The 13,849-nt window shown below is 38.5% G+C and overlaps 1 protein-coding gene across 1 annotated transcript in view; it reads right to left on the bottom strand.

Moving 5' to 3' along the window:
* Positions 1 to 6,314: 6,314 nt before the first annotated feature.
* cadps2 (Ca++-dependent secretion activator 2) overlaps positions 6,315 to 13,849 on the bottom strand; it is a 180,617-nt gene continuing 173,082 nt past the window's right edge. Inside the window, exons 26-27 of the mRNA XM_084934412.1 lie at positions 12,667 to 12,771; positions 6,315 to 12,001 (exon numbers count right to left, since the gene is read on the bottom strand). Coding sequence (XP_084790538.1) covers positions 11,831 to 12,001; positions 12,667 to 12,771 — 276 coding nt within the window. The 3' untranslated portion in view covers positions 6,315 to 11,830. The remainder of the gene's footprint in view (positions 12,002 to 12,666; positions 12,772 to 13,849) is intronic.

Here is a 13,849-nt window from a genome sequence, read left to right on the forward strand (position 1 = left end):
GAGCCTCTAATACACCACTGTCGTGTTAGCGCCGCATAGACGCTGCTTCTGTGTAAACTGACTTTTCACCACTTCATATTTTGAACTGAACTAATAAACAATACTTTTAAAAATAATTATGAGTGTCATCATAAGGAGTAGGTTATTCTGCCAACCTACCCTGGATTTTCGCGGTGTTATTTTTTTCCCCTGTTAATTCAGTTCTTACATTTTGTTCTTGAAATATTAATTTCTCTTAACTTTATTTCATACTGCGCAACTAAATGTATTTTTTAAAATAATAACTTTAGAACTTTAGAAGTAGAACTCCAAACCTGTTCTACTTGTTTTATTTTATCCCCCTCAAACAGTTACAGGAGAAAGTATTTGTCTTTACCAATTTCTGAACAGAATGCCAATAAAATGAAAGTCAAAGTCTTGTTGATTTAATGGTACTTCTTTTGATTAATCGGTGACAGATTTATTTTGAAAATATTTTAAGATTTTTTTTTTATTTAATAAATTTTAAATGAGAACATAATATAAACAAGACCATGAATTTTGTTAAGAATTATCATGATATTAGTGACCTGGAGAATGTGTGTCCTATCGTCTGCTGACTCAGATTGTCTTATTGATTTTTATGTGACTGATAAATGTTTTGTGAGTTTTTAGTTGTTAGGCATTACTGAAGATTTTATTACAAAAAAGAAATTAATCCTTAGATTTAAAAAAAAAAACCTTTCTGGTCTGTCTGGAAATGACTCAGATCTCCACCATGCTTGTTGTGTTAGTTACCTATTGAATAAAGATGCTACATATCCAACACTGTTTCTCAGATTTTAGATGATTTTCCCTGAAACTGAAAACAAACATTAAATTACACAAACACACACATACCTAACCATAACCTAATTGCAACCCTGACACTAAAACCACATTTTGAGTCTCAAAAACGCCTTCAAACTTGTGGGGACCGGGATTTTGGTCCCCACGAGGGCTGTTTGTCCCCACAAGTATAGTAAACTACCAATTTTTTGTCCCCACGAAGATGTTAATACCCGTCCACACACACACACACACACACACACACACACACACACACACAAGTCTAAACACCTTCACATTCGGTTTTTCTTTATTTTTACTACTTTCTACATTGTAGATACAAACCGAAGACATATCAAGATATATGGAATTATGTAGCAAAGAAAATATTGATAAATGACTCTAAATATGTCTGATATGTTAAATTCCTGAAAGTAGCCACCCCCTGCTTTGTTGACAGCGCTACAAACCCTTGGCCTTCGCTCAGTAAGCTTCATGATGTAGTCAGCTAAAATGGTTTCACTTCACAGGTGTGACTTGTCAGCGTTCATTTGTGGAATTTCTTGGCTTCTCAGTTGTGTTGTGTAAAAGTCAGGATGGTCCACAGCTGACAGCCCCATTTAACAACTGTTAGAATTTAGCTGATTGGTTCTTCCCATAATATAAGTAAAGAGAAATGAAAATCCATCATTACTTTAAGAACTGAAGGTCAGTCAAAATTGCTGCAACTTCGAATGTGTCCCCAAGTGCAGTTGCAAAAATCATCAAGCGCTACAACGAAACTGGCTCATACGAGGACCGCCTCAGGAAAGGAAGACCAAGAGTCATCTCTGCTGCTGAGGATAAATTCACCAGACTCAGAAATCACAAGTCAACAGCACCTCAGATTAGAGCCCGGATAAATGCCACACAGAGTGCCAGGAGCAGACTCATCTCTACATCAACTGTTCAGAGGAGACTGCACGAATCAGGCCTTTATGGTCAAATAGCTGCTAAGAAACCACTACTAAGGAAAAGCAATAAGCAGAAGAGATTTGTTTGGGCCATTAGACCAGTGGAAATCTGTGCTTTGGTCTGATGAGTCCAAATTTGAGATCTTTGGTTCCACCCGCCATGTCTTTGCAAGAAAGGGTGCACGGATGGTCTTTATATGCATGGTCCCACTGTGAAGCATGGACTTTCTAAAAGTACCATGGGAGGAAGAGCCTTCAGCTGTCAGGCTCCTTTCCTGTGTTCAAAGTTGGTACCATAAATTTTTTATGCAAATTGGAGATAGTCAAGCAGAAAATATTATAAAAATTATTAGTTTTCTCAGTATTATATTTAACTGTCTTTGTTAGTTTTGGTACATTTAGAAGTAGACTCATGTGGTTAGAGATTTTCAGTTTCGTGCTACCCTTTTCTTCCCTTGTATCTTGTTGAGTCATGTTAGTTTCTGTGTTATTTTGCTAGTTGTTTTCTTTTTGCGCCTTGTATTTAGTTTTACTTTCTTTGTTTCATCATCTGTGATTATTTTTAGCTGTTCATGTTTCTGAGGCGTTTCCACTCCCAGTGTGTGTGTGTGTGTGTGTGGCCACAGTTATCCATGGATTATTTTAGCTTTCCATCGTCTTATTCTACTCATGACTTGCTTTAGTCGTTTACATTCCAAGAGGTAAACTAAAGTTCAGAGGACATATGACCTTGTAATTAATCAACAGGGCAAAGCTTGTAATAGACACACTGGTTCATTGTGTGGATGTTACACTTTGCCTCTTTTAGGTGCGAAATGCACACATGCAGAAGTTGCATACCAGGAGGGGGAGATAATATATTTGAGCAAAAATGTTGCTGACCAGGAAAGGTATGAAGTACATTCCAGGCTCCTTCTTAGGTAAGATTAAGCTAGATGGCAAGTGAATTTACATGTAAATGTGTTAGTAATGTCTCTTTAAATGCTTGTTTTCATTTTGGCTTGAAATAAAACATTGCCCACTGATGGAACTCAGCTTACTCTAACTTCTGCATGCACGTCCATTTCACGCTTACGTGAGACAAAGCATGACATCCACATGGTTGACCAGCTTGTCTTTTACATGCTTTGCTGTGATGTTGGGTTAAATTAAAAAAAATAATAAATAAAGATGAGCTCATTTGAAAAGGCTGGTAACAAAAAAGAAAACAAAAATGATTTGCCTTTGAAGAATGAAAATATAACTCAATTTATTTCCCCAAGTGAAATACACCCTTCCCTCCTATAACAAATGTATCCAAAAGGCTTTAAACAACAGCCTAACTGGTGTTCCCCTGTCATCATCACAGTAAGTGATGCTAAACAAACCAAAATTCCACATAGTTTTAGCTGTTGCAGCCAAACACTCCAAGTTATTAATTGATTTATACTCAGTTTATCAGTCTTTAAGGCTACCATCAAGCGAGTAATAAGATGCCTTTTCAAAACAGAAGGTAACATTTGCCAGATATATACTGTCATTAGTCAGAATGTTTTGTCAGACTTCACCTTTACCAAGAACCAAAGGTTTTCAGTTTGTGTACAAGCTCTGCTTCCAGTGCTGTGTGAAGATGTGGCTGGTTCCTCTTGAACGTCTCCAAAATTTTCACAAGATGAGCTATTCCATATTCCACACTCCACATTTGCAAGTCAACAGATGCATCAGGGGAGGCTGGGGCTCTCTGGCTGTCATGGAGTATTTGTTCCCTTTCACTTGTGGCTTTCATGACTCGTAGTTTGTCTGCATAGTCCAGAAATTTCACTATCACAACCCCAGGTGGCAGGAGACCATATCTCAACTTTAGCTCCACTACCAATTCTGCATGCTGATATAATCACTAAGTCCTCATGGAGCCACTTTTTGAAGAAAGTACACCAATCAGCACCTTGCCCTTCCTCCGAGAGAGAGAGCCCAATCAAATATTTGAACAGCAACTCCAGTTTTCCAAGTCATCCATTTTACATTGTAGTATATTTTATGGCAGTAGTTTAGTTCCTCAAAAACATTGATATCACTTTTCTTAGTTCTGGTCATTTTGGTCACTATACCCAATAATCACAAAGTGAACAAAATCATTGAAAATCTTGCAAATTTATTAAAATTAAAAAACAAAACCATAACATGTACAGTAAGTATTCACAGCTCAACACTTTTTGGAGTACTTTTTACAGCATTTCTTTAGGCTCGTGTGTTTGTTAGTATGACACTACAAGCTTGGCAAACCCATTTTTTAGCAACACGTTCTCACTCCCAAAGCGTAACATTTTACGCTAGGTGACAAATCGTCAACATATTACGTTTTCGGCTACCCACCACGTTCCTAAATGCCAATTATTCTTTGCAGAACCTCTCAACCTCCATCAGTTTGAAAAGGGAGCCTTAGTGAACAGCAATTTTCAGATCTCTCCAAAGATGTTCAGCTGGATTCAAGTGTGGCTTCTGGGCCAATCAAGAACATTCACAAAGTGGTTCTGAAGCCACTCCTTTGTCATCTTGGCTGTGTGCTTAGGGTACGTTAGGTTCTTCTTTCTCCACAAAGCAATACTGGAGCTCTGTCAAAGTCACCATTGGGATCCAACAGGTTCTTGGTCACCTCTCCGGCTTTCTACCCCAATCAGTCAGATCGGCCAGGTAGCCAGCTCTGGGAAGAATTCCTGGTTCTTCTTTTTCCATTTATGGATGATGGAGGCCACTGTATTCATTGGGACCTTCAATGTTCCAGAAAGTTTTTCTCTATCCCTTCCCAGAACAATTCAGTCTCAGAGGTCTACAGACATGGACTTCATGCAACTTTATAACCTGTCAGATATGAAAATTATGCACTTTCGACTTTGCACTGCAGAGTTCCCACATGACACACCTCAGTTCTGTTTAAAACTCAAAATTGTTTCTCATTTACCCCTTTATTCTTTAATATTTTGTGTTCCATAACTAGTCATATGAATTGTTATCTGGAAAATCCTTCAATTTTCCATTTTTTTTATCCCTTATATAATCCTTCAAAATCAATAGGACAAAAAAAAAAAAAAAAAAAAGCCACATTCCCCAAAAATGCTGTATTTGTCCAATTTAAATAACTCTTTTAAAACTACTTCAGTCTGAACAATAAATATTAAATGTTAATTACGTTTTTTCATTTTAACCCTTTAAAGACCAGTATGCTTAAATAGCTTCACTACAACAAAATGATTTTGATAAAATATATTTAAGGAGTACATGATTATCCATGCATTTTTATTTTTTCTACAGTGTAAAATTTTTATTTTATTTTTATTTTTATTTTTTTTACAAAAACTGACACTCAAGGACCTAGCAGAAAAAAAATGCCACCTTCCCACAAAGATTTTCCACTTTAAATGACACAGTCTTTTAACAGTACGTCAGCCTGAAATATAAATATCAAATATTAATTATAGCTTTTGGATTTGAACCCTTTAAAGAACAGGGACTCCAGGCAGAGGCTGGACAGGCTGTGGTTTTTGCATGTAAGGTTCACACATGGTGCTGCCAGCTCTTCTCTTTCTATCAGTGCAAAAGTCACACTGCCCTTACATTTGCTGACGAGAGGGGATTGCAGTGGCACGCTGCAGACTTGAATTGATTAGATTTTTTTGACCTGTAAACATTGTCCAAAATGAGCGTCCCTATGCAAGCCTGCCCTCCATGTGTGTCAACATAAGCTGCTGAGTGTTTCCCATGCAGGTTTGTCATGGCCACAGTTTGAGTGTCATCCATCAGCAATAGTGCACAGATTGTTCCATGGTGTGTAGGTTCTGGGATCAAACCTCTGGCTGCTGGGACATAGCAGTCTTTCTGGGAGAACAAAATATGGAGATGGAAAAGTCCATCCACTCACTGTTTCAACCATCTCCTCTCCACTCCACTCTCACCTTCAGATGAGTCAGAGTTGGACTCCAGCTGATCTGTTTCAACCTCTGAAGCCTCCTTCATATCAGCCTCAGAGTCCTCAGAGGAGGATGAGGTGCCATCTTTACACTCATAGTGCATGATTATTTCCAGAGCCTCCTGTGTGCTCTAAAGTCTTGGCATCTCCAAAATGACTGATCCTGCACTACTGCTCATACTTCTAACCATGGCCGCATAAACTGCTTAACATAAAGAAATGCATTTGTTGATGTCAAGATAAATGTGGGATCAAAAATTGTATTTACAATATTTTTCAGTATTTTTTGGCCACAGGATAAAAGGTGGCGTAGCTTAGTTTTTGCGTAGCTTAACCATTTTAAGCCAATTTAAAGAACTGACAAAACAATTATAAAAGAAAATAAAAATCCATATATTCTGGCAAATATTAGCTATATTCACTCAGTACAGCCAAAATAGCATGAAAATAAAAAAAAGGAATTAAACAAATTGTCCCCAGGAGTCTCTAAGGTTATTCACAGTTACAGGTTTTACATGTTATCTTACATTTTACGTGTCAATTCAGTCTATTTTTATATATATATTTTGATATTTCATGCATTTAAAAATAACTGGAAAATTTAGAAAAACTTAACAGAAATATACCAGCTTTATTACTTAAGAACTTACAAAACAAACAAGATGGAAACCAGGAACAATTAATCAAATACCAAATACACAAATCATTGAGGGAAAAAAAAATGTAAGGGAGGACAAAACAATGAGGACTCAACTGCACACAAGAAAATTTGGGAGGCAACAGCTGGGCAAAACAAGACAGGTGAACAGAATAACAGTGACAGAGATAAACATGGAGACATGACTAACACTATCATACTGAAAGGACTACACCGCGTTCCAAATTATTATGCAAATAATATTTTTCTCTGTTTTTCCTAAATAGTCAATTCAAATGGCAGTCGGCATAATATTCGAGTCATCAACCATTAGAGTATAATTCAAATGTTACTGAACAAACCTCCCAATGAAAACAGTATGTTTTCAAAAATAAAAAACTTAAAATGCACTGTTCCAAATTATTACGAACACAGAGTGTCAAAACATTTTATAGGTTGTGGAGAATTGAAAATGGCCATTTGTCGAATTTGCAGCATTAGTAGATCAATTTTAGTGAAATCAAAAGCCATTTCAATCAAAAGCATCTTAACAGGTCAAGTTACATATTAACATAGGACCCCTTAATTGATAGCAGTTTCACAATTCTTGCATCCATGGAACTTGTGAGTTTTTGGAAAGTTTCTGCTTGAATGTCTTTGCAGGATGTCAGAATATCCTCCCAGAGCTGCTGTTTGGATGTGAACTGCCTCCCACCCTCATATTTTTTTGTTTGAGGATGCTCCAGAGGTTCTTAATAGGATTGAAGTCAGGGAAGAATGGGAATCACACCATGAGTTCCTCTCCTTTTATGCTGATTTCAGCCAATGATGCAGAGGTATTCCTTGCAGCATGAGATTTTACACTGTCTTGCATGAAGGTAATTTTGTTGCAGAAGGCACAGTTCTTCTCTTTCTACCATGGAAGAAAGTGGTCAGTCAGAAACTACACATACTTTGCAGAGGTCCTTTTCACACCTTCAGGGACCCTAAAGGGGCCGACCAGCTCTCTCCCCGTGATTCCGGCTCAAAAAATGACTCCACCACCTCTTTGCTGACGACGCAGCCCTGTTGAGACATGGTGGCCGTCCACCAACCATCCACCACTGCATCCATCTGGACCATCCAGGGTTGCGCTGCACTCATCCGTTAACAAGAATGTTTGAAAATTAGTCTTCATGTAGTTCTGGGCCCACTGCAGCCGTTTCTGCTTGTGAGCATTGGTTAGGGGTGGCCAAATATAAGGTTTATGCACAACTACAAGTCTCTGGAGGATCCTACACCTTGGTGTTCGCAGGGCTCCAGAGGCACCAGCAGCTTCAAATATGTGTTTGCTGCTTTGTAATGGCCTTTTAGCAGCTGCTCTCTCAATCTGATGTATTTGTCTGGCAGAAACCTTCATCATTGTGCCTTTATCTGCACAAACCCGTGTGTGCTCTGACTCAGCCACAAATCTCTTAACATTATGGTGATCACGCTTAAATTTTCGTGAAATATCTAAGGTTTTCATTATGTGTCCAAGGCATTCAACTATTTCACGCTTTTCAGCAGCAGAGAGATCATTTTTCCTTCCTATATTGCTTGAAAATGGTGGTCTGCTTAATAATGCGGTTTTTCCTAGTGGTTTTTCCTTTAATTGGGCTCACCTGGCAAACTAATGATCATAGGTATCGGAGATTGATTTCAGTGATCCACAGAGCCCCGAGACACAATTCCATCCATGGGTTTAATTGAAAAACAACATATTTAATCTTTATGACACTTAAACACAATTTGCATAATAATTTGGAACTCGGTGTAGATACAGAGATGAAGAGCTATGATATAAGTTAGGTCTCAACATCCAAAAGAGCAAATCATGAGCTCACAGGAAAAACTCGAAATATCTTACAATTTAAACCGCTGGGTAAAAGACTCAGGACTAGGACCGACACAAACATGATCAGAGGGTTAAATTAACTGGCAGATTATTGCAAACATTTGATTTGAAGAATACACTGAAATCAGTATGTAGCAGAGCTTCTGACATGAACTTTAAACATTGAAGCTTGGCTCTTGAAGGATGACTACAAATCACATTTTAAATTGCACAACATAATTTATAAGCATTTAAGTATGGAAATTATTATGTATGATATTGTTTTGTTTTTTAAACAGGAATTGGCTCATTGGTGTGGCAAGGACAATGGAAAGCTACGTTAAATATACAGTTGGAATTTGCTAAAATTCGCAGCTGCCCACATGCACAACCCAAATGCCTTCTGGAGAAAGGTTTATGGCCAGACGAAACAAATAGAGCTATTTGGCCACAATGATATGAATGATAACAGGTATACTTGGAGGAGTAACTGTGAGGCTTTCAAAACTAAATATACTGTATCAACTGTCAAGCATGCTCTGGGGCTAAAGAGTATGATGGCATTGAAGCATGCCATTATTCTGGGGCTATTCTGCTGCCAGTGGTACTGGTACAATGGCACTGGTGCACAAAGCGGATGGAACAAGAAGGACTACCTCAAAATGCTGCAAGATCACCTGGTGGTTGAAACTTGGACACAATTGACCTTCCCAATGATGAAATGACCCCATTTGATCATATTAGTCTTAAGTAGCTTGATCACTTGAAAGTTAATGTTCAATTGTCATTTCAGTGGTCCACTGAAACTAACACTACTGATGAAAACTGGGCTGTGAAATCAGTTTCTTGACCATTAATATACAAATTGCCATAACCATTGATCAACATCCACTGATCAGTTTCAGTCATTATCTAAATGTACTGTTTATAAGGTTGGGGAAAGCTGCATTCAGCTGAGACTGAAGAAGTCACTTAGATGAGTGATGAAATCGTCAACTACAAATGCTACGTCCAGATGAACAGAAACAACTTTTGGGGTTTTCCTTACCTGGATGATGCATCAAGACATCAGTAACTTAAATTTGCTGATGTGAAACCTAAGCAAAGACGAGCTACAGGTGCCTTTGTCAGCATCTACATGTAGCCACACCCCTAAAAATGCATCACTTCAGTACCAGTTGAATGTGTCCATTCACTTACCATGAAGGGAGAAATTAGCTATTAGCTTAGCAATTTTTACATGTGAGTAGAATCATTATAGGTTGTACTGTATAATGCAGCAAATGGCTGAAGGAAATAAATAACTAGCAAACATTTTGTTTTAATCTGGGGTACAGGGCATTTCCAACGTTAGGCTACAGCTATGAGCAAAGACATAATAGAAAGCGCCTCCAATTGCTAAGCTTTACTATACAAAGTTGCACCAGAGCATGGCTGTATGTCCATAAATCAAACAGCAGAGAATCTGGGAAGCACTGATAGTCACATCTAATGCATTAGTGCGTTCTGTCTATCATTCACACACATTCATACTCTGATGACCAAAATCGGAGAGCAACTTGGGGTTGAGTATCTTGCCCAAGGATACTTTGGCATGTAGGCTAGAGCAGCCAGGGATGGAACCACCATACTTCCAATTGGGTGACTGTACCTCCTTGCCTACAGTCAGCCCTATAATGAAGTAAGACTATGTAGAGTAGAATAATAATAATAATAATAATAATACATTTTATTTATAGGTGCGCCTTTCAGACCCTCAAGGTCACCTTACAGTAGCACGTAAACAATACCATAAAAAACATAAGAAAAATGTATATATAGCAAACATGGTAGATAAAATTTAGACATAAACAGTCATAAAAGTATAAAAGCAAATATAAAAACTGAGCAAGGTAAAAATGGCCTGAGACAGATCAGGTGTATGCAATTCTAAACAGATGGGTTTTGAGTAGTGATTTAAAAGTGGTGAGACAGTGTGTGGTCCGTAGAGCAAGTGGAAGTGCATTCCAAAGTCTCGGGGCAGAACAACTAAAGGCTCTGAGTCCCATGTTAGTCAGGCGAGCAGGTGGAACTGACAGAAGGGAAGCTGAAGAAGAGCGGAGTGTACGAAGGGGTGAGTATGTATGGAGAAGATCGGATAGATATGGAGGAGCAAGGTTATGAAGCGCTTTGAAAGTGAGAAGCAGGATCTTGAAATTGACACAGAGGTGAGCTATTTAAGAACAGGTGTTATATGTTCAGTGGATCTAGTTCTGGAAATAATACGAGCAGCTGTATTTTGAACCAACTGCAGTTTATGGAGGGATTTATGAGGTAAACCATAGAGAAGAGAATTACAGTAATCCAGACAAGATGTGACAAGAGCATTGACAAGTATGGCAGTACTGTGTGGTGTGAGTGAGGGACGAAGACGGTTAATATTACGGAGATGAAAGTAGGAAGACCGAGTGATATTATTTATATGTGCTGTGAAGGACAGAGTGCTATCGAGGATGACACCAAGACTCTTAACCTGAGGGGAGGGTGTGACAACAGAGTTATCGATGGATAACGAACGACTGGTTGGAACTGTAGTCAGTTTTGATCTGGTGTCTATTAAAATACACCCATAACAACTAAATATTGTTAACATAACTTGGGCTGTTGCCAGACTGACTCACCTCCTTTGCTACGACTGGTTATTGTGTTGTTAGCTCTATCATGAGGTGGACTGGAAAACACTCATAGCATCTCATATTGCATATTTGTGTGAATGCGTGTAAACTCTATATTACATATAAACACTATATAGTACAGCTACCTGCAGTGAACTATACCTACCAGGATGGTTTATCAGTAGTGGCTAAAAAGCTCCATAGTTTCAAACTTGGCTATATAGTGGAAACGGGGGAATCAGTAACCAATTTTTAGCTATAAGGAAATGATAAGCTCTCATTAGGTATTTTTTGTGTTTAGCCCTCCCCTCCATATGCCAAATTTGCACATTATTAATATAGAAAGTTTTGTACGTTATCACTTGGTGTGACTCAAAAGGATTAAACATTTTGAGATACTTTCCCTCAAACCACCATTGAAAACTCCAGCTGACCTTGAGTCTATTTGTACATCTAATTTGTGACCCATTTGACCCCTTTTGTACCTTATTACATTTCAGAAAAAAATACTGCATCTCACTACATTTACTTTAGATTTATGTCTTTTTATTTACTGATTTCAAGAATTCTAACATATGTGCACATGTTGTGCATCACTATGTTATAGAAATAAATTGTATATAATTGTAAATCAGACAAGAACTGAAATAGTGGAGAAAATACCATGGAGATGTAAAACCAAAACTTAGAGGTTTCTGAATGCCAAGAGCGTCAACAGTTGTTGATGAGCTGTTAGCAAAACAACTACAGCAGAATAGAGCATCTCTCTGGCCAATGCAATCTAGCACTAATTGATAACTTGTCCTTGTTGAAACACCACAGCAATATTTCAGCCACAGTACAAGAAAAAAATCTGTTAACTATTCTTTCAGGTTTGTGTGAACTACTTAGTGAAGTGTAGTAGTGTGTCACAGACTGCAATCGAATGTCCATTACAGAGGATGATAATCAAGCAGTAACCGGTTGTGTGCAGATGTGTGTTTAGTCATCCTCTACATCACTGTCTCTCGTGCTGATGCCCCGTAGGCCATCACCTGCCTTGACAGCCACAGTAGCCTCCTCCATCGTCAGCCTGTTGTAGATGGTTTCATAGCTTTTGATGTTCAGTGTGCTGTCCTGGACTCCCTGCAACCTGAAGTCATGATAGGTCTTCTGTTGAGGTGAGAAGAAGATAAAAAGAGAAGGAATAGAAAAAAAAAAATACATAAACCATCTCTGGAATGTATTAAGCAGGATAAGGTGTGTGCCATTCACTGTTCGAAAGGACAAAAACAGGAAGACTGAGGCCCAAGGACGTGCAGTCTTTTATGTGCCATACCAGGGCGACAGACGATAGCATGCAAGGAAGAATGTTTGCACCTTACATGAGGGCTATTATAATTCGTTGTCTCATTGCTTTCAAGTTAAACTCTGTATATTAGCAACCAATGAAAAGACAAAGAGAGCTGGAAGCAACAACAGCCCACAGTTGAGCATTTTTTTTTCCTTCACGTCTCCCCGCCTCTTCACACTGCTACTTACAAGGACACGTCAATGCGGCTCGAGTTGTCTTTATTATTTCTTCCTTTCCCTTTTTGTCAGATCTGACTCTTTTTGCACAAATAAGCCAGATTCTAAGATGTTCCTTTAATTGAATGGAGCCAGTCTCGGGTGATTCACTCCATTTTTTTTAAACTTTAAAGAAAAGATGGCTTAAAATGTGGTAACTGAACGCAATAGGTCATTTTGAATGACAAACAATCCCTTTGAAAAAATGGACATCTTTGTCTATCAAATGGTTAGGCTTGGTCTCTCTTACATACTTCACGTTTATTTACCTTAACAATGTTGATGAGTGTTTTCAGCTGATACATGTGCAGCTGCAGGTCCAGTCTATCAGTGAGCCAAACACATATCGCCCTCATGGAGTCAGTGTACCATTGCTGTAAGAAACAGAAACATCCAAACAGGACAAAGATAATTATGAGAAGAGAAAACAATAGCTAGGGATAAGTCGAAGGCCCAAACTATCAGCTCTAAATATTTATCAGTTTGGCTGCTTCAACACCGGACAATGACAAAAGTAGATTTTAAATCAATTATTCAGGATGTTTTTGAAATGCAGAAACGCTTTGTTTCAAGGGGGCTAACATAAGCATTGATTTGAGTATTTAGAAATTACAGCCATTTTCTAAAAGTGCTGATCGTCAGAGATTCAAAAGTAATTGAACAATTTTAAATAATTTGGATCAAAATCATTTGCATTCTATGAGTGCATGAAGTCCAGACCTGATGAACAACACCAGTTTTTGTATTTAACAACCAAAACACATACTATATTAGGTTGAGATCAGATGACTACCTCAGTGTTACTGCCTGACTTGATAGGGGTGACTCCATTTCACCCTATCACTAGTATCCTGCTCTGTCACACTAGTCCTCTTCATATCATTCACTACAACCATCAATCTTCTGTGTGGTTTTCTTCTTCTCCATCTCCTGCTTGGCAGCTCCATATTTAGCATCCTTTGTTCAATATATCCATCATCCCTTTTCTGCAAATGTCCAAACCATCTCAGCCTTACCTTTCGAATTTTGCTCAACCTCAGGCCGTTCCTCTGATGTATTCATTTCTAATCCCTTCTATTCTGACCACTTCCAAGGAAAACCTTGACATTTTCAGCTCTACCACCTCCAGCTCTGTCTCCTAGCTTTTTGTTAGTGTCACCACCATTTTCAAACCACAGATCATAGCAGGTCTCACTACTATCTTGTAAGTCTCCACCTGCTCCACCCTGCCTGGAATCTCCTGTTCATCTCTCTTGTGTACTGCCCCTTGCTTTGGAAGGTTGACCCCAAATGTTTAAACTCATCTGCCTTCACTATATCGACTCTTTGCATGTTCACCTGTCCAACTATCTCCTTTTTATTCATACACATGTATTCTGCCTTGCTCCTACTGATTTTTATTCCTCTTCTCTCCAGAGAATACCTCCATCTCAGGCACCTCCAGGCCTTTCT

Source organism: Perissodus microlepis, chromosome 7 (assembly GCF_051167445.1).
Source record: "Perissodus microlepis isolate ML-2025 ecotype Zambia chromosome 7, ASM5116744v1, whole genome shotgun sequence".
Classification (NCBI taxonomy): domain Eukaryota; kingdom Metazoa; phylum Chordata; class Actinopteri; order Cichliformes; family Cichlidae; genus Perissodus; species Perissodus microlepis.